This window comes from Trachurus trachurus, assembly GCF_905171665.1.
Source record: "Trachurus trachurus genome assembly, chromosome: 16".
NCBI lineage: Eukaryota > Metazoa > Chordata > Actinopteri > Carangiformes > Carangidae > Trachurus > Trachurus trachurus.
This window is the reverse complement of record NC_139902.1, coordinates 27809900-27835213: the sequence shown is the minus strand read 5'-3', so window position 1 is coordinate 27835213 and position 25314 is coordinate 27809900. Positions and strand designations below refer to the sequence as shown.

The window sequence follows — 25314 nt, the reverse complement described above, 5'->3', positions numbered from 1 at the left end:
CCCTATAGTTTTAGCAGTAGGTTTGTTCGTCACAACTTGTCCACCAGAGTGTTTTGGAGTTGTTGGATTGTGTATTTGATGAGTTTGATGAGGGAAATCCCATTAGCCTCCGTAGCGTAGCTCTGAGCAGCTCGCGGCTCTGCTCCGCCGTTCTAAAAATAGCTTGCACCGACAATTAAAGGTAACGAACCTACTGCTATGACTATAGGGATTAAGGCAATGGGCCAATTTGCCAAAATGTTGAACTATCCCTTTAAGTTTCAGCCTATATATTTATATTACCGATTACTATTACTGATCCTACATTTCCCATAATGCAACTGATCGAGGTCTCCTGTGACATGACCCAAGGTTGAGGACGGACTGAACCAAAAGTTTGTTACAGTTTGAGCTAAAAATGATGTGTGGTCGTCAGAGGAGGGGAGAGAGGGGAGAGAGACCTCCAGCTGTGATGGCGTTACTTAGCAACAGTCCAGCTGTGGAGCGACTTGTGTTGACATGGCCAGATGAATAACGAAATAAACAAACAGTTCATAAATAACCTGCTGTTGTTGTTGCTGCTTGTGAACTAAAAATGGAGCTGTTGTATAAAAAGCGACGACACACTGGACAGGGCGATGCTGATGTGGATATCACAACATCTGGATATGATTTAAAGGGATAGTTCAACATTTTGGCAAATTGGCCCATTGCCATAACCCCTATAGTCATAGCAGTAGGTTCGTTACCTTTAATTGTCGGTGCAAGCTATTTTTAGAACGGCGGAGCAGAGCCGCGAGCTGCTCAGAGCTACGCTAAGGAGGCTCATGGGATTTCTTGGTTTCCCTCATCAAACTCATCAAATACACAATCCAACAACTCCAAAACACTCTGGTGGACAAGTTGTGACCTGCACATTCACCACGCTATGAGATAATAACACAACGTTACCAGACAGAGTTGTTTTAGAGGAAAATGCAGAGACTGCTTGATGAAAAACTGTCCCTGAAGGCAACGCGCATCAGCGGTTTTGCATGAATTTACCTCTAAAACAACTCTGTCTGGTAACGTTCTGTTATTATCTCATAGCGTGGTGAATGTGCAGGTCACAACTTGTCCACCAGAGCGTTTTGGAGTTGTTGGATTGTGTATTTGATGAGTTTGATGAGGGAAACCAAGAAATCCCATTAGCCTCCATAGCGTAGCTCTGAGCAGCTCACGGCTCTGCTCCGCCGTTCTAAAAACAGCTTGCACCGACAATTAAAGGTAACGAACCTACTGCTATGACTATAGCGATTATGGCAATGGGCCAATTTGCCAAAAATGTTGAACTATCCCTTTAACTTCAGCAATGTTCCCTGTAGGAGAGAGAACATCTGTTTACCTTGGTGCTGCAGGTAGAGCGGGGGCAGGGCGGTCTGGACCAGCCGGGGCGGCAGCCGGCCGCTCCTGCTGCACTGACTGAAGTACTGCTTCACCCAGTCAAAGAGGCGCGGGTGGGTGTCGCTCGGACCCGTCGGCCGGTGGAAGTCGACGATTCGTGCGCTGGAAAAACAAAAAAGTTTGGGTCATAAAGAGTTTTTAAAATAAGTGAGCAAAGGGTGAGAGTGCGAGTCTGGGTGTGAGGATGACTCAGCACCTTTATCCTCCGAGATATGAAGCTGATGCACTGACCTCAGCTCAGATTTCAGAGGGACGACTCATCAGTTTCACCTCAGGACACTTAGGCTGTAGATTTAGAGCTGAGTCGTCCTGTTGACAGCAGCTTTTGTGGACGGACGGACGTACAGTCAGTGACCACAGTTCACTCATCTCGTCTCTGCTGAGGAGCAGGACAGTCTGACCAACTAAAACTGCCGAGTAATGCTGCTGCAGATCGTACGGATCAGTTAAGAACAAAACTATTAATGTAATGAAAACTTTAGATCTTGATATCATATTCAACAACTGCTCATTTCTCAGATTTTATGTCTTTAAAATCAATCTGTCTGCTGATGTTTAGACGTTCAGCTCCTCGTGTTGAAGGTGAAGCTCGTGAACACGCTGCTGCTCTGATTCAGGAACACATGACTTTATATTTTTTCGACAGTAAATGAGCGGCTTTATCCAACATACAGTGGAGTACATTGATTCCCCCCCGAGGAAACAATAAATATGATGCATTTTCCTTGAGTTGAGGTATCTGAGTTTCTGTAAATGTCAGTGTGTAACAACATGACACAACAGAAAAAGCATTTTTGATAATCAGTTTGAAAGCGGAAAAGTTTTTTCTAGCACAAAGTATGTGGGACTAGTTAGATACTGAAAAACAGCAGACGTAGTCAGAATAATGAAGATTTTAAAAACTGAAAAACGTAAACTAATATCAAAAAACTAAAAACCAGAAATATGAAAAGTAATGAATGAATATGAAAACAAAATCCAAAATAGAAAATGCATTTCCTGAAGAAAATATGTGTGAAAGTTGAATTAGCTGAAGACGTTGCTGAAGCAACACTGAAAAGGCTGAGAGATGATGAAGCGCTTTAAAAAGGCTAAAAACAGTGGAAAAGTCAAAATACAAGAGGAAAATGTTGAAAGTCCTGCATGTTTAAATGTTCGAGGGTTGAGCTCAGCAATGCAGCTGAAGCACGACTCATTTTTGTGGATATTTTAGTGTCCAAGCTTCTAAAAAAAAATTTATTTTCTATTTCCCTCTTAAATTCCTATAAAAAAATTGAATCATTTAGTTTACACAGCAGCAAACCTATGTTGAATGTCAATGTATTATATATTTTTGCTGCTTAAAACTAAAATAAAGAAATTGTGGAAACAATAATAGATGATATATCATTCCACCTTTTACTCCACTTCCACTTCTACAAAACAATCAGGCTGATGGTCATACTGATTGTAGCAGCTGACTGGTGCTGTTATATCCAAGACATAAATCTACTCATCATAGGAAGTGGGTTAAATAAAAAACGACACAATAAACTCAAAGTCCATTTACCACATTGAATCTGAGTCAATGGATCACTAATTAAAAGAAAAAAAATCATTTGATGCAACTTTGTGTAACTTCTCCTGTTCTCTATTCAGGAAAATCGATTATTTGGTTCAAAAGTATGTTTTTCATTCAGCGTTACACTGATGCTGCATTCACGTGCAGTCGGGCAGACGGCCGTCGGTAACAAACCCGATGTCATTTTAGTCACAGAAGTCGAGAGAAAGCCGGTAAAACGTGGGCCAGGTCAACAATACGACATCGCCATGGCAACATATTGTCACGTGTATTGTTTTGCCTCGATCCGCCTGCCGTCTGCCCAATTTCACGTGAATGCAGCATGAAAAATATGATTGAGTTGCTTGCGATATACAACCGCAACGCTAGATGGGAGTAATTCCTACACAATGTACCTTTAAGTTAAATTATGAGGTTTAAATGACGAGGACTGAGGATAGATAAAATTGCCGACTCCACTGAGAACAGATTTAAAGTAGAATTTGTGAGGAGGAGGTTGATTTGCATGAAATGGTTGGAAATAAACCGAACTGATGAAGATAAGTGGAAAAAAAAAAAAAAATGTAGCAATGTTGAGGTCTACTCACATATTTCAAGAATATTATTGAAACATGTCGATGAAGCAACAGCTGAAGAGGGAAAGTTCTGACCGCAGCAGGGGGTTGAATGTGTGGTCAGACACACAGTCAGGAAAATAAGTATCGAACACGTCATATCACATTTTTCTCAAGTAATGTATATTTCCAATGGGGCTGCTGACATGACATTTTAACCAGGTGTCGGGAACAACCCAAGTAAACCACACTTACAAAATAATCCAAACATACATGTCCATAAATGAAGTTAGGTGAAATAAAGTGAATAAGTATTGAAGAAGAAAAGTAGGCGGTGCACGAAATGTATGAAGGAAAAGTGGTCAAGTGGACATTATTTCACTGCATATGTCAATGTAGTAAAGTCGAGGCCTTTTGGGAGGAAGTTAAGCAAAACAATAGCCGAAAAGGTTATTTAGAAAAAAAAAAACCTTTTAATGGTTCCTGCCCTTTTCTTTTAGGATTATATCCCAAGAGCCACAACTACACCCAAAGGGCATGAATACTGATAGATAAGTGCTTTTTGCTAAAAAAAAGAAAAGAAAGTCAATTGCACTATTAAAGACAAACAGACCAAGTATTACGTTCTGGGCCAGGCAACCTTTCCTCTGGAAAGAATAACATATGAGGGGAGGGAGAGAGGGAGGCAAGAGTTATCTAATAAGGTTTGCTTTGTTTGTAAAAAGATATGGAGCCAACGGATGAAAAAAAACTGAGCACAAATCAATCAGTGTAAACCTCACAAATGAAACGAAACGAAATGAAAATAAAATAATGAAGGACCTTTAATTTATAATGATTGTGGAAACTTTGAATGTAACTTGTTTTGTCTGAGAGCCTTTTGTTTGTTTCATGTTTTTATGTGTCAATGTAAGATTTTTTGATTCATTAAATCTGATTGTTGCTGTTGTTTTTGGAACCTGCTCTGACCTGGATTGTTTTAGATTCAGATTCAGATTCAGATAAAAAGAAAAATATGTTACACATGAGCAGTTGCAACAGGGAACTCCAAAGAAGCAAAAAGTGCTTATAAATAGGGGACCCAAGTGCAGACTTGTATAGCTGAAACTGCATTATATGTTGTAGGCTTCATGTGGTTCCAACATGTAAAATACCAATAAAGACAGACAAAAGAAAGAAAGAAAAGGAGGAGGTGCAGAAAGGAATGGGAAAACAAGAAAGCAGCTGGAATCTGTCAGTGGTTAGAAAGTACGGTAATCAGTGCTGCTTTAGTCCTAATTGATGCCTATAAAAGGTTTTCTCTCATCACCAAGGTGTCACACAGGAGGAAGCATCTCATGATGGGTAAAGACAAAAAGCTCTCTCAAGACCTTCCCAACCGTATGTTGATTAAAAAAACACACTGATGCCATTACAGGTTGTTTCTAAACCCCTGAATGCACCATGTGAAGTGATAAGATCATAATTTTCACCATGAACAAGCCACGACCAGGAACTTTCTGACAGGAGTGAAAGGAGTCGTCCCAGAGCCGAGGAGCAAACTAAACAAAACAAAGCAAAACAAAACAATGAGTAATGCATTCAACCACCACGGCCTCGGTGCACGCTGGCTTAACACACAAGACTGTTGTTGACGAATTCAATACATACATGTACTCTCCCCGTTGTACATTAAACCATCTCAGCAACTGATTTAGCAACTCCTTCAGTAACTTGCTTCAGTTACTTTTTCCAATATATCAGAGCAAAGTTCAACATGAAAACAAGAACCAACAACTTAACAACCCCCCCCACAATCTTGTGCAACATTTTCATGACAGCTTTTATCAACTGTAACAACACTGCACCTGCTCTGATTGTGATTTGTTTTATTACAGCGTATTTATGTTTATTTCTTTATCTATCTATCATGCATTTCTATTTCTATCTGAGTCGTCAGCTGCAGCACACACAGTGACAATAAAGTCTATACATCTGTTGTTTCTATTGTGTCAAGCGTTCAACTTCAGCTTCAGCTATAAGTTCTGCTTTTCAGCTTCATCTATGGTCAGATTGACACACAAAACACCAACCCACCCAGTTGTAGGAACATACAGTACACACCCAGAGGTCAGTCACAGTCACAGTCACAGAAATACCGAAGTGACCACATGTCATTCGACCTCCTGCTCACAAGTTCAACTCTCCCTGTTGTTCAGCTGTTGCTTCATCTTTCTTCTCCTTCCTTTGTTTCAACAAGGTTTTTCTGCTGTCAAAGGGACATTGTGTAACTTCTCCTGTTCTCTATTCATGCAAATCGATTATTTCGTTCAAAAGTATGTTTTTCATTAATCAGTAATCGCCCCCCATCAACAAACTGAAGTGTTCCTTTCAGCTCTGAATTAGCCGTTCATATCATTCATATCTACATGGAGCGGGTAAGCTCGGTGCTGGCTGCCATGTGGTGTCGCCATGTTTTTACGTTCAGTGGCAGCGTGACGTAGGAAACCACGGAAACTCAGTGCAGTGAGGAGGAATGGAGCGTTACACTGATGCTGCATTCACCTGCAGTCGGGCAGACAGCCAGTAAAACGTGGGTCAGGTAAACAATACGACATTGCCATGACAACATATTGTCACATGTATTGTTTTGCCTTGTGCTGACGGACCACTTGTTTGCATAGAGGCTTGTTCATGCCGTTACGTGCAGCGGCTGTCGTCCGTCTGCCCAATTTCACGTGAATGCAGCATGAAAAATACGATTGATTTGCTTGCGATATACAACTGCACTGCTAGACGGGAGTAATTCCTACACAATGTACCTTTAATGAAGTGCAATAATATCTACACACATCTGCACGAGCAAGTGTGTGCGATGGGATCATGCTACACACCCTGGCACTTTACAGTCTTGCACAATAACTCATGTGGTCCTTTAACTGCTGCTCTGAAGTGTTTTTCATGCTCTGCTGTTTTGTTGACGCCTGTTTTTGAATTTCTTTGTAAATCTACTAGAGATGGAGATGAGCAGCGTGACGACAATCTCACATATTTACAAGCTAATAATGATCATTAATTAAAATAAATAAATAAATCATTCATTCATACAGATTCTGATATTCTAATTTGTCGTCCGTCTGCTGTCTGCCCAATTTCACGTGAATGCAGCATGAAAAATACGATTGATTTGCTTGCGATATACAACCGCACCGCTAGATGCGAGGAATTCCTACACAATGTACCTTTAAAAAATAAAATAAAATACAACATACAACTCACCTGATTCCCAGAGAGGTGAGGATGCTGTAGATCTCCGTGGCTCCGATCCAGGCTCGAGTTCCCTGCAGCCGCTGGTTGAAGTGCGCCGCGCCCTGAGGGTCCAGCCCCGCGCTCCAGGCCTCCTCGATCAGAGTCTGCACCCGGGGGATGCTGGGTACGGCCTTGTCTGGAGGAGGTGGAGGAGGAGAAGGAGGTTTCTCAGTTCTCAGTCTTTAAAAAAATGATATAAATATATTTTTCTCAGGTTTTCTGAGGCTTTTGGCAAAAAGTTTGCTAGTTTGCTCTGTCTGTCCCTCTTAGACGTTTTAGTCTCACACTTTTAATTAAATCTCACTCCTTTACTTTTTTACTTAGTTATCTATTGTTGAATTATTTTACTTACTTCAAAGTGAGCTCATGCACACCTCTAAGAAGTCTTGGCTACAGGTGCGTAAAACTTGCATAAGGACTTTTACTTCTGGACAGAGGTAAAAGTCCTTATGCAAGTTTTACAGTATGTGGGGAATCTTTTTTCTGTTTTTGACTCATACTTCACTCAAAAACTTGTTAAAACCACATCTATTAATATTTGGGCAGCCATAAATTAAATTTTGGTAAAAAAGGTAACAAGTGAATCAATCTAAAAGATAGATTTTGCAGTAAAATGTATTTTAAACAACTTGAATATACGTATACAGGTATAGGATGAATAACTTAATGAAAAGTATAAAACTGAATGGTTTCTGGTTCTTGCAGATTCATGTTTCTTATGGAAACGTTATTTATTCATCGATTTCTGTATAATGTTATGTTCCAGTGTGCTAGTGTGGATCTTAATAAATAAATAAATAAATAAAGTTAAGCCCACAGTGAAAAGCTTGGGTGTGTGCTGTGTAGTCTCTTTTTTTAAAGCTGCGTTTCCATTGATGTTTTTATTCCTGCTGTTTTTCCTGCTCAAGTGTTTCTGCCTTTTGTTGTCACACCGTGGCGGTGGAGGCAGAGGAACTGATACTCATCTCTACAACAACAACAGTAGTGTCACCAGACCAGATCTCAGAACAAGGACAAGACGTGATGTGCTCTGAGCGCCGTCACACACACACACACACATACATACACACACCCACCCAGCATCACGAGCTGCCACTCACTTATCTAACCAGCTATATTTATCCCGTAGACCCGCATGTTTCTGCCTTACGCCTGCGCCTCCCTCTGTTGTCTCGGCTCAAAACTCCACTTCACACTAAAAAGACGACATCTCCTGATCTCTACTCAGAACATCAGCTCCTCATCTCTAAACTGTGGTGGGAGGAGGCGGAGCTGGAGTCAGACGAGGACACATCAGTACACTGTGTTATTATAACGTAGTCCCAGGGTGGGGTTCACCTGGCATTTATCATCAGTAATCATCTTTTTTGATCGGTGGGACACCCACACACACACACACACACACACACACACACACACACACACACACACACACACACAGATAAAGGATTCAAACTCAGAGGCCTCTCGCTGTGAGCTGACGGTGCTAACCACCGAACCACCGTGACGCCTGTAGGCAGAAAATGACAGATGATTAAACCAGCAGCTTAATCTACACTGTGTTCGCCTCCTGAACCACAACTCAACAAACAGACAAAAAAAACAAAACAGGAGGCTCATGGGAAAAATTAAACAAACAAAGCTGAAATAACCCAAAATAAAAGTCTCAGCATGTATCTGAAGTTGTTTTTATATGATGCAGGAGACTTGCTGTCGGCTGGTGAACTCATGCAACTCCTTCCAAGGTCTAACAAGGCCACATGTTCCTCATAATAAACTACAACAACAACACTTCACCAACAGTTTTTTTTACCTGAGCTGCACAGAAAACCAGGTGTTTATCTGAACCCAACACATACCTGAGACACCAGAGCTCCTAAGCTGTTGTTTTATGCAAGTCTGGTCGCTTTTCCACTGTTTTGCTAACCCTCCTCCCGGTCATGTGCATTTGTTTTCAACAAAGCCGGCGAGAAATCAATCAATAGTGCGGTACATAATGTTATATATCATATACCATGTTATGACGTGTATATTTGTGTAGTCCTATCTGTCATAGACAAGAGATTATGGGTTGTTATGGGGTGTGTTTGTGTCATGGAGCGCAGTTAAGATAAAAATCCTGCATAGTTCCTCTTTAATCAAGTTTCCCATTAGTCCCAGTGTTTGTTGGGGCGTCATCAGTGAGTCTGTGATTCTGATTTAAATAACAAAGACAAAAAAAATATCTTAACAGGGTCATAAACACTATACTACACCACACAGAAAAACACCTACAGTACTATGTGATCAATCAATCAATCAATCAATTTGTTTATTTCGGGCATGTCAATTTAAATCATCATCATCACACTTCATCTTAGTTCGAGTAATACAATACACATGGCCGAAAGGGAAAGCGGGAGAAGCAAAAGCTTATCTAGTCCCGCCCCCATTACCCACAGAATAAAATCTTTTTCATAATCATAAAATCTTTTTCATAATCATAAAATCTTTTTCATAAAGAAACCATCTCACCACCTGTCTGATCTGTGACCTCTGACCTCAGGTTTCATGATTTATACTGAGAATATGTTAACGTATTTGAAACCATCTCTTTTATTTTGTTGTAGTTTGCACAACACAAACAAGGCGTTCTATTCTATTCTGTTCTATTCTATTCTATTCCATTGTATTCCATTCCACTCCACTGCATTCTATCCCATTCCATTCTATCCCACTCCATTCTATTCCATTGCATTCTATTGTATTCCATTCCATTCTATCCCACTCCATTCTATTCCATTGCATTCTATCCCATTCCATTCTATTCCATTGCATTCTATTCTATTCCACTCCATTCTATTCCATTGCATTCTATTCTATTCCACTCCATTCTATTCCATTGCATTCTATCCCATTCCATTATATTCCATTGCATTCTATTCTATTCCATTCCATTCCATTCCATTCCATTGGATTCTATCCCATTCCATTCCATTCTATCCCACTACATTCCATTCTAATTTCTTCTATTCCATTACACTCCACTGCATTCTATCCCAATCCATTCTATTCCATTCCATTCTATTCCACTCCATTCCATCCCAGTCCATTGTATTCCATCCCTTCCATCCCATCTCATCCCATCCCATCCCATCCTATCATACATAAACATCTGTCAGTCTGCACAAGGCCCCACTCCTCAGACTTGTGTGTTGTGAGGAACTGACTGCAGGTCAGACTATCACAGGTGTGTTTGTGCACCTTGCAGGCAGGTGAGGTAGGTGTCCGTCCGGAGCAGGGAGGAGACGAGCATCTGGAAGTTTCTGTAGCCGCAGCCCCAGCCTTTGTCCCCCGCCGAGGAGCAGTAGTGGTCGGTGTCGGCGCTCAACCACACGTGAGCGACGTCTCTGCCTTCAGTCTGGTAGTAGTCACACAGCGCTGAGACCACGCCTACAGAGTCAGGTGAGGAGAGCACAGGTAAGACAAGTACACACACAGCTGACAGTTTACACACCTGTCATTCACACATGGTTGGTTTTATTTGATTGTTTAATGTCTTGATATCTGTGACCTAGAGCCCATTGTAATGTGATAAGAAAGAAAACATCATCACAATACTCAGAGGTGCTAATTAGCAGCTAATGCTTATTTAGCTTCAGTAAACACCAGCTCTACATCAGCTTCAACTCTGGTCGCTGACATGAGATGACAGGCAGGTGACTTCCAAAGTATGTGACAACGTTTTAACTAAACTGAATCTGACTCAACTAAAAACAACTAAGACATGACATCAGAAATTAAAAAAAGAAAAAAAAAAAAAGAAAATCATTTTTCAGGCTATGACGCAAATCCTTAAAAAAATATTCAATAGCATCGACAGAAAGTGATCTATTAATCAGACTTTTTATTTTTAAATCATTATTTGTCTACGAATACAGATACAAATTACTTTATTAATCTATTATGAATTCATCATTGTGAGACGTGCATTTATTTTGAAATTCCCCTGGCACTTCTGAGCGATTTCCCTTTGCAAAGATGTGAGAGTAGCTAACATTTAAGTTCTAAAAATACTGAATTTAATCTCAGGAGGACAATTTTTTATTAAAAATTAAGCTAAATGTGTGGTTGAGCTGAGAAAAAAAAAGTCAAATGATACGTTTGTTGCTTTTTGTTATTTGATATGAAGGAAAATGTAGTGTACATCTCTTTTTAGACTTTGTGTTCATCCAATAGATGTCCACTGGATTAATATAATATTGTTTTGTGATAAAAACTTGTGATTTACAGCAGCTTTGGTCATTAATAAAAGAAGTTAAGCCAAGAGAGAGGAGATCATTTTGTTTCTTCTTAAAACCACAAACATATCCTCTCATGAATCAACAGCTCAAACAAAACACAGGAGAGGAGGAGGAGGAGGAGGAGGAGGAGGAGGAGGAGGAGGAGGAGGAGGAGGAGAAGGAAAACATTTTTTGGAGCTTTAACGCTTCCACAGGAGGGGAGGGGCTCCTGGGGGCCCCGGAGGTTAAAGCAGTGACCCTGGACTGAACGTCCCTGGTCCGAGTCCAGCTGAGGACCTTTGGTGCGTCTCTCTGTACTGGAACTAAAACTGTGAGTAGGCAACATAATCATTTGTGCTGTGTGGTCACAAATGAGGTCAGTGAGCAGCCTCCTCTTTTCAGGTTTTTCCCTGCACATTATGTACCACAACAATGCAACGCAACACAATGTACTGTAACACAACGTAACAGAACACAGCACAACAGGGTGATGCTGCCTGCTACACCTGTGTGTCTGCATGACTCACCTGCTGAGCTGTTCATGTGTTATTATTAGAGTTGACAGTAGTTTGTATAAGCAGCAGAACAAAGCAGCTACAATTATGTAAATCAACACACACACACACACACACACACAGTCACAATGACATTGATTATAACCAGGAACATTTTGTGAGAGTTGAGGGGAATGTTGAAAAACTGGTCCAGGATAAAGAGCTGGACTGAAACAGGGAGTTGACAACAAGCGCCGCTGACGTGGGAGGAACATCCAGTCACCGGTCCTGACTGGCTGTCGAACCGAGGGAAGACCAGGCCTCCTGCTGCAGGGCACCAACTGTCAGTCTGTGTGTGTGTGTGTGTGTGTGGGGAAACACACCGTTCATTCACAAAGTCCTCACAATGTCAGTGTTGTCCTGCTGTTTATATTAAAATCATTTAAAGGGATAGTTTAATATTTTGGCAAATCCTCCTATCGCCATAATCCCTATAGTCACAGCAGTAGGTTCGTTACCTTTTAATTATCAGTGCATGTTGTTTTGAGATCGGCGGAGCAGAGATGTGAGCTGCTCAGTGAACACAATGGAGGTGAATGGTACAGGTCATCCTGTCCCTCATCAAACTCATCAATTACACAATCCAACAACTCCAAAACGCTCTGGTGGACAAGTTGTGACCTGAACATTCACCACGCTATGATATAATCATGTACAATTATGTAACATTATGAGACAGAGTTGTTTTCGGGGCAAATGCGTACATCCCAGACACGGCTGCTGGGCGGAGGGATTTCTAAAGCGCAAGTACTGTAGTTTTTGCTTGTTTTGCATGTTACATAATGTTACATGATTATCTCATAGCGTGGTGAATGAGCAGGTCACGACTTGTCCACCAGAGCATTGTGGAGTTGTTGGATTGTGTATTTGATGAGGGACAGGATGACCTGTACCGTTCACCTCCATTGTGTTCACTGAGCAGCTCACGTCTCTGCCCCGCCGATCTCAAAACAAGATGCACCAATAATTAAAGGTAATGAACCTACTGCTATGACTATAGGGATTATGGTGAGAGGAGAAATTGCCAAAACGTTGAACTATCCCTTTAAAGTGTAAAAAGTTTTTTTTTTTTTTTTTTATACGAGAATAAAGTGGATAAAGTGAGAAATCCCTCACCTGAGTGTTTTTTACCTCACCCCACTGGCCTCCCCCTGTACGACTCAGTCTGTGTTTACAAAGACTCCCACGTACATCAGCTGCAAACTGAGCCCACAGAGCAGCGGACTCTCTGTTGCTGCTGCTGCTCCTCTTACCAAAATAAAAGTCACACAAGGACAAAGCTCGATGGTCACGGCGGTGTCAGCGTCCTAATGAGCTGTTGTGTGTGAACTAGTGAAAAAAAAACTGTGAATCTCTTGGATCGGACGTGTCAATGTGAAGTGGTTGTGTCCTCGACGTGGCATTTGGTTTCCTGCCAGCGGCCTTTGGATGAAACTGCGCTTTGCGGTTGAACATTAGGAGGACACTGTTGAAAGACATGGCTGGACCACACAGAGACAATATTGTGAGTGTCAACAAGTTCCACACAGAGATGCTGTTGACAAGAGTAATGATGATGAGAAAACAGAGGAGGAGGAGGAGAAGCTGAAAAGGAAGGAGAAGAAGCGGGAGAAGAATGACTGCAAGTCTACAACTGAAAATGGACACTTTTGAACAAAGGTGGAACTGTATTACTCTCTATTTGGAGGACTAATGGAGGAATATGGGTTATTATAAGACTGTCATACATCTCTAAGATTGATATTGTACTGCTGTTCAGGGCCGTTGTATAGGGGAGAAAGGTGATGATAATTCTAGGGGCCCAGCGCCCAGTGGGGCCCATAAAAAACCCCAGTAGTCTAATCTTTGTATGACTGATTTATTCTGCGTAAGACCCGACTAATAGTACAACATCTTTCCAAGAATATTTGTCTTATTTCTTGTCCAAATGTCTCATTTCTAGTCAAAACTAATTTCTTTCCACTTGAAATAAGACCCACTACCTAAAAATTTACTTGTTTTTAGATAATTTTCACAATAAATAGAAAAAAATGCCAGTGAAAGTAAGTTTTTTGTGCTTGTAATAAGGAAGAAAAACTTGCTCCACTATCAGATTTTTTCTACTTATTCCACATGAAAATATGCTTGAAAGAAGTAAAAAGTGTCTAAAAACAAGCTACTTTTAATATGATGTGTCTTATTTTAAGTATTATGAGATTTGTTTTGACTAGAAATTACATTTTGACAAGAAAAAGGACAAATATTCTTGCTAAGATACTTGAGTTTTTGCAGTGTAATGCTGCACTAGCATCAAAACAAAGAAGGCTAAATAAAAAACGATAATACATACGTAGTCTAAGAAAAAAAAAGGAAAAGTTGGGGGGAGGGGCCCACTTTAGTATTCTTTAAGGGGGCCCAGAATTCCTAGCAACGGCCCTGCTGCTGTTATTCCCTTTGGTGCATATATTTATTCTCTGTGCGATTTCTCTTTATGGTATTTTTACTGCATTTTATTTACCTGTATTTCAATTCATATGGTCGTATGTCAGTGAATGTTTGGTTTTTGTGGAAAAATGAAAAAAAAAAAGTAAAAAAAAAAAAAGAAGAAGTGGGAGAAAGAAGAAAAAAGAAGTACCTGAAGAAGTAGAAGAAGGAGAAGAAGACACACCTGTGTGTTTTTTTAATTGCATGACGTCGTGTGACCCTCTCCTTATTGTGATCGTTTACGTTCTTACGGTGCAACACACGTCATGCAGACGTATAGAAGATGATCTAAACATGCCCCTGGCTGCAGCTCACCTGAAACGACTCACCTGTGGAAAATGTCACCACTTAAAAACTATAACTGTTTCTCCTATAGGCTACACCGTACGTCACAACAACGTATGTGACATGATGATGCAGTTAGGAACCAGACGAACAGGCTGAAATACAATATGGCCGCTGCTCTTATACAACTGGAACCAGCTTGTATCTTCTTAAAGGTTTAATGTGTAGGAATTACACCCAAAACAAAACACAACTCCGCCCACACCAGTACGTCTTCCCCAGAATGAAGGAATAAATTAGCTCCATAAAATGCTTCTTTATAAAAGCAACGCATATCAGAACGTATTTGTGATGTTGCATTCACATGAAATCGGGCAGACGTCAGACAGACAACGGACGCTGCATGTAACAGGATAAACAAGCGTCTATGTAAACGTGGTCCGCCAGCACAAGGACGTATTGTTACCTGACCCACGTTTTACCGTCTTTCTCTCGTGGAGTAAAATGACATCCGGTTGGTTTGCCGACGGCCGTCTGCCTGACTGCACCTGAATGCAACACCAGTGCCTCCATCCTTCCTCACACTACACAGTGGTGACAGTTTTAACAGGCCGAGCCCACAGCTCCGCTGAGTTTCCGTGGTTACCTACGGTCACGCTGCCACTCACCGAAAAAAATGGCGATGCAACATGGCCGCCTCGGTTCAGTGCGTCGCCCACTTATGTATTTGTAACGACTTGTAACAACTCATTCTAAGGTACGAGAAAGCTTTCATTTGTATGCGGGTGTGATGATTCGACTTCAGTGAAATACGTATTTATGAAAGCAATGTTTGATTTTTGCTAATAAAAAGCCAAATAAGTTACATACTGGGACTTTAAACAAAAGGATCAGTGTGAGGAGAAACAAACGTATATCAAATCAGCAGCTGATTTATGTTCACACTTGTCATGACCTCAGTAATAAACAAGTCTGTATCAGCATGAAAACCACAGACGAGGGCAGTGATAACTCCTCTCAGCTGACTACTACACACACACATACACACAGACTTGTGCTTTCAGGGCATGAACACACACACACACATAGACACACACACAGACACACATACATACCCTGCGTTCTGGTTCTGCCGTCGTCGACCCCCGAGGCCAGAGACTCCATCATCTCCGCCCTCTTGCTGTGAAAGTCCGCGGCGCCCATTTGGCCCCTGGCGACGGCCTTCTCCATGGTCCGCTCCATCTGTCGGCGGTAGCCCCCTCTGCCGTCCAGACCGAACTGCCTCTGCACCGTCACACACACACACACACACACACATACACACATGGGTCAGGGCCGATCGTTCGCTGCAGGCTCGTGTGGAAGCATAAGACTCAGAGTTCACACATCAGCCGCTGCTCAGCTGGTCTGCACGCAGCATCCAACCCCTCCATCACCACGGCTATACTCTTATTCTGGAAGACCTCATGCTGTGACGTGAATGTACAGTACAAAGGGGGGGGGGGGGGGTTAGGAAACACCGACCTACATTGATTCAGTTGATGCTATGATGTCTGCATCCTAGAGCTCATAATAATGTGATATGACAACATATACGTAATGACAATATTCAGAGGGCCCCCGCTACTGCCAATTCTGTTGTATATACTTTTGTACATTACATTTTCTTTTATTATGTATAGTTTGCGCTTTATATTTTGCTATTTTATTATGTATAGTTTGTTCTTGATATTCTTATTCTTTATATTCTTATACTATATATTGATATCGTCACTGTGTGTCTGTGTAATGCTGCTGCTGCACTGTAATTTCCCAGCTTGGGATCAATAAAGTCTATCTATCTATCTATCTATCTATCTATCTATCTATCTATCTATCTATCTATCTATCTATCTATCTATCTATCTATCTATCTATCTATCTATCTATCTATCTATCATTGAGGAAACGGTGATTAATAATTTGAATGGTAAAAAAACACATACGTATCTAGATTCTATAACCTTTTAGCGGAGTACTCAACAGAATCAGCATCAGATAAATTAAATGCTTGGAGAACAGACAGTCTTATCCCTTGTTCTGTTTTTTTAAAATAGGCCCATTTGTGGGGAAAAATTTAATATTTGAGTTACATAAAAGCTTTTTATTTGTTTTTAAATCAATAATTGACGCTGTTAACTGATTAATAACCGTTAACCGTAGGATTAACATGCTCTGAGTGTCCGTGAAGGCTTGTGCCGATCCTCTATTGGCGATTGAGAGGATGATTGACAATGTTTTTTTTGTTTTTTTTGCAGTTATAAAACACGCACCACAGCTGTGCAGCGCCTCAGATGGAGGTCAGATCTTCACATGTTGAACTGTTTTTATACAAAGTGAAGCCAAACACCTTTTTTTGTTCTTTTTTTTTTTAAAGCAGCACTGACCTTACAGGTGACACACATGCAGGCGTCATTTATCGTCTCACTGGCACATATAGCCGAGTCTACTCCATGTATTTTTTTTTGCTGCACGTGTCGACATGCCCCTATGAGTGAACCGATAGTATTAATCAGTCAAAGTTCTTGCTCTAAAATTATCTCGTCCCAGGCCCAGACAAGACTGTCAGCTGGCCTGTATGTATGTACTGTATGTATATGTATATATAGTATATAAATCATTATGTGTAAGACACGCCTTAATTATGAAATTCCTCTGGCACGTCTGAGCAATGAGCGTCTGCTGCAGTTTCATGTTTCATTTGCAGAGACGCGTGTGGGTGCATCTGAAGTTTAAATCCTATACTAAATATTTAGTTTGGGACTCTAAATAGATAAAGATAAAGTTCACACTAAAGTCCTGCTTTAAGGAGGAACTATGCAAGTTTGATCGCTTTTCCTCTGTTTTGCTAACCCTCCTCCTGGCCATGTGCATTTGTGTAGTTTTTGTGTACAATTACTCTGGAGCTGTTTAATTGAGATAAACATTTGGAAGAATTAAAGGGATAGTTCAACATTTTGGCAAATTGGCCTATTGCCATAACCCCTATAGTCTTAGGAGTAGGTTCGTTAGCTTTAATTGTCGGTGCAAGCTATTTTTAGAACAGCGGAGCAGAGCCGCGAGCTGCTCAGAGCTACGCTACGGAGGCTCATGGGATTTCTTGGTTTCCCTCATCAAACTCATCAGATACACAATCCAACAACTCCAAAACGCTCTGGTGGACAAGTTGTGACCTGCACATTCACCACGCTATGAGATAATCACAGAACGTTATGAAACAGAGTTGTTTTAGAGGTCAATTCATGCAAAACCGCTGATGCGTGTTCCCGTCGGGGTCAGTTTTTCGGCAAGCAGTCTCTGCATTTGCCTCGAAAACAACTCAGTCTCGTAACGTTCCGTTAATTAAAGGTAACAAACCTACTGCTATGACCATAGGGATTATGGCAATGGGCCAATTTGCCAACATGTTGAACTATCCCTTTAAGCTACGAATCCGGCATAGTTCCTCTATTGTTGTTGTTTTTCTATAAAGTGAATTGTGTAGAGATCAATAGGTCAGAATGTGGCTCTATAAAGTAACAGCAGGTCTTATGGTCCAGACCTGCAGCTTCTTGAACTCCTCTTTCTCCTGCTGCGCCTCCTCCTGCCTCCTCCTCTGCTCCTCCTCCTGCTGCAGCTTCGTCGCCAGCTTCAGGTCTGAGCCCGGGCTCCCTGCAGCTGAACCACAGACAGGATCACAGGTGGACATCATCAGAAGTTAAACAGAGGAGGAGATGGAGCTGAGCGACTGATCCACCCACCTGCTCCCTGGTCCAGGTGCAGCTCCACGTGCTCCTGCAGAGAGAAGCTGTCGCCGCAGACGACGGCGCACATCGGGCACTCGAACCTCCGCTCACCTGCAGAATAATGTTGGAAACCCCACGTCAGTTTAAACTGTGAAGCTCTGCGCTCTGTGGTTTGATGTGGATGGAAGTAATCGTGTCAAATCTGCAGGTGATATCGATCCCTGAATTGAATCAGACTCTGTAATATCCTGCACTCTGGACTCTTTGATATTATCGCACTACTGATCTGCCATCTTTGCACAGGTCACTCTTTTCATTGTTCACTCCACCTATCCGGTTGTATTCATACAGTTTGCCACATATTATGTATAAAAAAAACTCTACATTTATTCTTATTCATGCACCTAAATATATTATTTTTCAGTCTTCTCAACAACTGTGTATGTATGTTCTTCTCATTCTAGTAGCCTACAGTTTACCAGTCCCCTTATGTACGCTTTTACTTTCCCCTTGATACTTTTGTACTTGCCTATAGGTCTTCATGTTGATTGTTTGACTGTTTGTTCATTTACATGTAAAATCAAAAACCAATAAAAAGTAAATGACAAAAAAAAAAAAAAAAAAATCTAGTACAAAAGACTATATGGGTCAGTGACAAATAAAGGTCGGCAAAATGAGCAATTCGGAAATATCTTTTTTGTTTTAAAATAGTTTTAAAAGCATCAGATTTGTTAAAATGTACATTCAAGTTGGTTTTGTGTCAGTTGAAATCACATTTGAACCATGTTTAAATATTTGATCCACCCACAGTGGATTTAAGTGTAGTTATACAATTTCTTCTGTAACATTAAATTGAAATGGGCGTTGCTGTTGTTTTTTTTTCCTATATTTAAATTGTAATGCATTTTAGCAACACTGAGCAGGTCTTATCCTATAACATTGCTTTTCTTCTAAATAATGTGACAAATTATGTAAAATTTGTCAAAAAAATAGCGTTGTGTTAAAAAAGTGAATTACATTTATTCCACATTTGAGTCCAGATTTATTTACACCACTTGACATGTGACACGTTGTTGTCCTATATATTTTTCTGATACATAAGTGTCTTTTTTACATTTTATTCTTCACTTTTGCTCGTTGTTTGCTTCTCTGCTGCTGTAGAAAGTGAATTTCCCATGAGTGCGATCAAGAAAAAGTCTCTTATCTCTCTGCGTGCGACATCTGCAAACATCCAATCAATGTCGAATGTGCTGAGTGTGTGTGAACTGACGCTCCTTCAGATAGTTCACACAAAGAAACGTAGTGTGCAGATGCAGAAAGAAGAGCGTCGAACACACCTGAGACACAGCTGGATGATGATGAAGGTGATGGCGATGATGATGTCACTGCAGGTGAACTCGCCTCCGGTTCTGCCCCCGAACGAACAGCAGCTGTCGATGAGAATTTGCATAATGTACAGATTTGTGTGGCTCAGGGCGTCTTAACCTTCAGAAAACAAAGACGCTCCTGTGTCTCGTCTGAGCTCAGCTGACTGGGCTGGTATGCGCTGAACTAGCTGGAGCTGATGTGGATGTTTTTTTAAATTTTTTTTTTCACAGTAGGTGTAAGTGTGTGAAGGAGCACAGTTCTCAGGTTTTAAGCGCCGTTACCCTCGGCTGAGCTCTGCTGCTGCTGCTGCTCCTCCAGATGCAGCTCGACGTGCTCCTGCAGGACGAAGCAGCTGCTGCAGACCAGAGCGCACATGGGGCAGGAGAACAGCTTCTCTGTAACAAACACAACCATACTTAAACGGATAGTTCAACATTTTGGCAAATTGGCCCATTGACATAATCCCTATAGTCTCAAAGCAGAAGTAAGCGGAATATTTGTGTTAATATAAGTCTTTGCATAAGTCTAAGTTCTTAAATAGTATCTTCTGACGGCAATCACTTATATCGAGTGTTTGGTCTGAAACACGGGTCTGTCCGTCACTCTGCTCTGCTGTAAGCCGAGGAGAAAACTTTCCTTGTATCCTACAACCTTTATCCAATGAGGAGAGAGAACGGCATAAAGGGGCGGTCCTCTCTGTGTGTGCAGCCAAGGGATGCACATGAATGTGGTGACGTAGGGACGAGGGCGGGGACTGCTAACTCCATCTACTGACAAGAAGTTAGCCAAAACGACCGCATCGCTTACTTCTGCTTTAAGAGTAGATTTGTTACCTTTGATTATCGGTGCAAGCTATTTTTAGAACGGTGGAGCAGAGCCGTGAGCTGCTCAGAGCTACGCTACAGAGGCTCATGGGATTTATTGGTTTCCCTCATCAAACTCATCAAATACACAATCTAACAACTCCAAAACGCTCTGGTGGACAAGTTGTGACCTGCACATTCACCACGCTATGAGATAATAACAGAACGTTACCAGACAGAGTTGTTTTAGAGGCAAATTCATGCAAAACCGCTGATGCGCGTTCCCGTCTGGGACAGTTTTTCATCAGCAGTCTCTGCATTTACCTCTAAAACAACTCTGTCTGGTAACGTTGTGTTATTATCTCATAGCGTGGTGAATGTGCAGGTCACAACTTGTCCACCAGAGCGTTGTGGAGTTGTTGGATTGTGTATTTGATGAGTTTGAATGAGGGAAACCAAGAAATCCCATGAGCCTCTGTATAGCGTAGCTCTGAGCAGCTCACGGCTCTGCTCCGCCGTTCTAAAAACAGCTTGCACCGACAATTAAAGGTAACGAACCTACTGCTAAAACTATAGGGATTATTATGGCAATGGGCCAGTTTGCTAAAATGTTGAACTATCCCTTTAATATTATATATGGTGACTTTAAAATCTGAAATAAAAAAAGATCGGAGAGGTTAAATAACCTTTTCTCGGTGACGACAGCCGCTTCTGTTTGGCTTTTTTGTGCTCAGACTTAAACCTGTCGTTATCCTCATCACAGCGTCTTGCTTCAGGACTTTGTGACGGCAAAGTCGAGGCGATGTGCGTAGTCGTTCCCTTCTGTGACGAACGCCCAGTTTCAAGTGCACTGTTCTCTTTGGGCTGCACAGAGTCTGTCGTAGTCGTAGTTGTAGTGTGTGTGGGTGCAACAGCTGGACCACAGCTGGCTGCAGCTGAGCAGGACTGAGAGGTCCGTGGCTGCTGCTGGTTGTTGTTGCTCTGCGTGTCTGGGTGAGCGGAGCCGATGTGGAAACACAGTTCATCGTAGGACACTCCAGACAGCGAGCAGAGCGGACACTTGTTGGCCTCGTCCTCCAGGTGGCTGAGGAGGAGGTGCGTCTTCATGTCCTCCGCCAGCAGCACCTCCTCTCCGCAGATGTCACAGGTCAACATGGCTGCAGCCTGCACACACACACACAAAGGTTAAACACACAGGTTAAACAGAGTAGATAATAGGGGTGGGAGAAAAAATCGATTCACGTAAATATTGCGATATCTTTTTTGACGATTTCTCTTTTTTTTTTAATCGATTTTTTTTTTTGGGGGGGGGGATTTGAAAGAAATTTTTTGGGGGGGAATTTTTTTAAATATTGTGCAATGTGCATTTGTTAGCCTTTTTTACATACAGGGAGTACAGGTTTTGAAAAGGGTTTAAGTTCACTTTATAATGGAGTACGTTAATTTATAGGCTCCTACAGTATTTGTGTGCAGATAAATGTTAAAAATGCAGACTAAAAATCGAGAGAATCAGCAATATCGTAGAATCGAATCGCCATCCAAAAAATCGTAGAAGAATTGAATCGGGAGAAAAGCATATCGTCCCAGCCCTAGTAGATAAGGTGTCCAAACTTCTTAAAATCCGCTTTTACAGACTTCATCATCATCTATTTTATCTCAAATTACAGAGACTTTTAGGTAACACTTTACTTGAATAGGTATTCATAAGATTGACATAAAACTGTCATAACCATGACATAACACCTGTCATAAACATCATAGTCCAGTCATTTTAGGCCAAAAAAGGGGTCAACGTTAAACAAATTGCAACAGAAGCAAACTCAACTGATTTTGTATCCTCAGCATGTCCTGAGTGAGGGAAAAAAAGCCCCGAAGAATCCCATTAGGGGAAAGTTTCGAAAAACACACAAACATATCCCATTTACTGTAGCCTATATGCATATATATATATTTTTTTTCACGTGAATAGGGTAACATTTTTAACCTTTAGATATCTCCATGAAAATTACTGAGTTGATTACTTACATTAAGACAAACAAAAAATGTATTACAAGTTTTTTGAAATTCTTTGTTAACATGAGCAAATTTGCATAAATTTGCATAAATCTGCATAAATCCAACCGTTTTGAAGGCATATGTATATATGAAGTTGCTGTGGTGGTACCGGCATGAAGATTGGAGTGAGATGACTCCATCGGTCAACCGACAAGTTGACCACTTTAAATTTCAAGATGACTGCAATTTTTCAAGACACCGACCGTATTTATCGTTTCTTTTTTTCTCTCTCTCTCATGTCTGTCCCTTCTTCTTTGTGTGTATTATCTTGTTGCTGCTTTCTTGGCCAGGCTTTGCTTATAAAAAATATTTTTTTTAATCTCAAGCAATCTGCCTGGTAAAATAACACCACATTTGTAACTGTACTTTTAACCCAAATGGTATTAAATATATGACATTTTAACTTCAATCACATGACTTTTCAATATATCAGTCCATCTCTTATAGCTTTATGGCATTTGTGACTTGTTTCTTATATTTTGTTTTGTGAAGCACTTTGTAAACTTGTGTTTTTAAAGGTGCTATATAAAAAAAATATATGTTGTTTTCTTTTTTTCTTTGTTTTTATTATTATGAAGGTTACAGTTACTGAACAGCAGCATGGAGAGCCAGTCAAGTTTGGGAAGCAATCAGAGGAGGATGATGCTGAGGTCTCTTGTCCTGGTCGGTGCAGACCCCTAGTGGCTGCTCTCTGACACTGAACGCAGTAAAATACTAAATACTGTAAATGAATCACCACAGAGCAGGTGCAGCAGCTGTGTTTCTGACCACATTTCACACAATTAACAGTGAACACAAAGTGAGTATTGACACTTCTCCTGGGACCTCGGTTAAACAGAAACAGGCCTCAATCAGACGTCAAAAGTCCAGCTGTCAATTTAGATACAGATTTAAGAAATATACGACCACTTATATCAAAAGACGGTGCAGAGAAACTTATTTATACCTTACAAGTCCCAAGCGTAAGAGCACATCACTGCTATTTTATCTGACTAACACTGGTGGCTCCATGTTTCCTTTTTAGAAGTGAGTTTAAAGTCATTTTTATTCACTATTAAAGCTGTGAGTGCAACACTGTTACACATTTTGTAGCTCTTCTCGATTTACAAAAAACGCTGAAATCCTCCACAGCTGCTCTTTAGACACACCATAAGTTGATTTTATGAACCATTTACCGAAATGTTTAATGCACATTAAACAGGCCACACACCCTCAATGGACATTTTTGTAATATCTGAACTGCAAGGCTTTTGATTAGCCCATTTTAATCTTGTGTTTTATCCCTTGATCAATTTGATACAGAAGATCTTTTATACCCACAGCCACCAGACTTTTTAATTTTTCTGCAAATGGTATAAGCTGACAGACAAATCATTTTTATATTAATAATTAATTTTATATTAATTTTTTATTAATAAAGTAATTTGTATTCGTATTGATCCTGTTGTCTTCATAAGTTTTTTCTAATTAATGTCATGTTTTTATGTAGGTAGTCTATGCTGCCAAATGTATTTAGCCTACACCTAATGCATTTCTTTGGTTGCTCCTGTCCTGTTTGTGTAAAGCAATTTGAGCTGCACTCTGTGTATGAAAGCTGCAAAACAAATACAGTTTTATTACTGTTATTACAGGGAGGATGAACACTGGTTTGTACTGTTCTCCATTTGTTTTGCTCCCACATGGCTGTGACTTGTGAATAGACAGAGACAGTGTTTTTCTGTCTCTCCCCATTTATTCAGGTTTTATCTTTTAATTTGTTAAAGTCTGTAAATGTTTCCTGGTAAAAATAAATAAATAATGTGACTTAACCCTGTCATGAACCTGTCTCTAAACTGAACCATCTATTGGCATTGGTGTTCTCTGTATCTGCCGAAATAAATAATAGTTAATACTATTATCATATTTGATTACCTGTACCTGCAAGAAGGTGTATGACGCCTTTTACTGGTGAAACTATAGTAAATGAGCAGCTTTTTGAATGGACTTTAGTGACCAAAACAAACCTACAGGAGCTGTGAAATAATAAAACACAACGTTTCACCTTTCCTCTCCTGTCCACAGGTGCGTGAGTCACATTCAAGGTCTTTTTCCAAATCGTGTCAAGAAAATATACTCACGAATAATAAAAAGAAGCAGCAGTCAGGTCGGTTTGTTTTTCTTTCCTTTCTTCTGTTTCGAAACCGGCTTCGTTTCTTCTTCTTCTTCTTCCTGGATCTTTATTGACAAACGACGAGTTGGTGCAACAGCGCTGCCGACAGGCCTAGAGGAGGAATCAGCCCCAAAAACCAAAATATAATTTACCGGTATACATTATTTACATTAAAAAACTTAAATCATCTCAATAAATTAAATCATATTTAGATCTGAAAATTAATTGAATAAAAGTTTGATCATCAGATGTCCCAGACTGCTAAATAAATTTGGTTGAACATGTGGTTTATGTAATTATTTTCTTCTGCCTTGTTCAAATCAAATCAAAATTAAAGGGATAGTTCAACATTTTGGCAAATTGGCCCATTGCCATAATCCCTATAGTTTTAGCAGTAGGTCCGTTACCTTTGCAAGCTATTTTTAGAACGGTGGAGCAGAGCCGCGAGCTGTTCAGAGTTACGCTACAGAGGCTAATGGGATTTCTTGGTTTCCCTCATCAAACTCATCAAATACACAATCCAACAACTCCAAAACCTACAGTCTATGTCCAAAACGCTCTCGTGGACAAGTTGTGACCTGAACATTATGAGACAGAGTTGTTTTCGAGGTAAATTCATGCAAAACCGCTGATACACGTTCCCGTAAGAGGCAGTTTTTTAGCAAGCAGTCTCTGCATTTGCCTCGAAAACACCTCTGTCTCGTGATGTTCCGTTATTATCTCATAGCGTGGTGAATAATATAGCCTAATACATCCATGGCGTCTAAAAAATGTTAGACCACCCGG

General features: G+C 40.7%; 1 protein-coding gene across 1 annotated transcript in view; it reads right to left on the bottom strand.

The window, feature by feature from the left end:
- zufsp (zinc finger containing ubiquitin peptidase 1) overlaps positions 1-24546 on the bottom strand; it is a 29257-nt gene extending 4711 nt beyond the window's left edge. Inside the window, exons 1-10 of the mRNA XM_083990332.1 lie at positions 24497-24546; positions 21011-21488; positions 19803-19916; positions 19491-19583; positions 18169-18264; positions 17970-18085; positions 15505-15673; positions 10069-10257; positions 6796-6961; positions 1364-1524 (exon numbers count right to left, since the gene is read on the bottom strand). Of these exons, the coding sequence (XP_083846458.1) occupies positions 1364-1524; positions 6796-6961; positions 10069-10257; positions 15505-15673; positions 17970-18085; positions 18169-18264; positions 19491-19583; positions 19803-19916; positions 21011-21479 (1573 nt within the window). The 5' untranslated portion in view covers positions 21480-21488; positions 24497-24546. The remainder of the gene's footprint in view (positions 1-1363; positions 1525-6795; positions 6962-10068; positions 10258-15504; positions 15674-17969; positions 18086-18168; positions 18265-19490; positions 19584-19802; positions 19917-21010; positions 21489-24496) is intronic.
- Between the last annotated feature and the right edge of the window lie 768 nt (positions 24547-25314).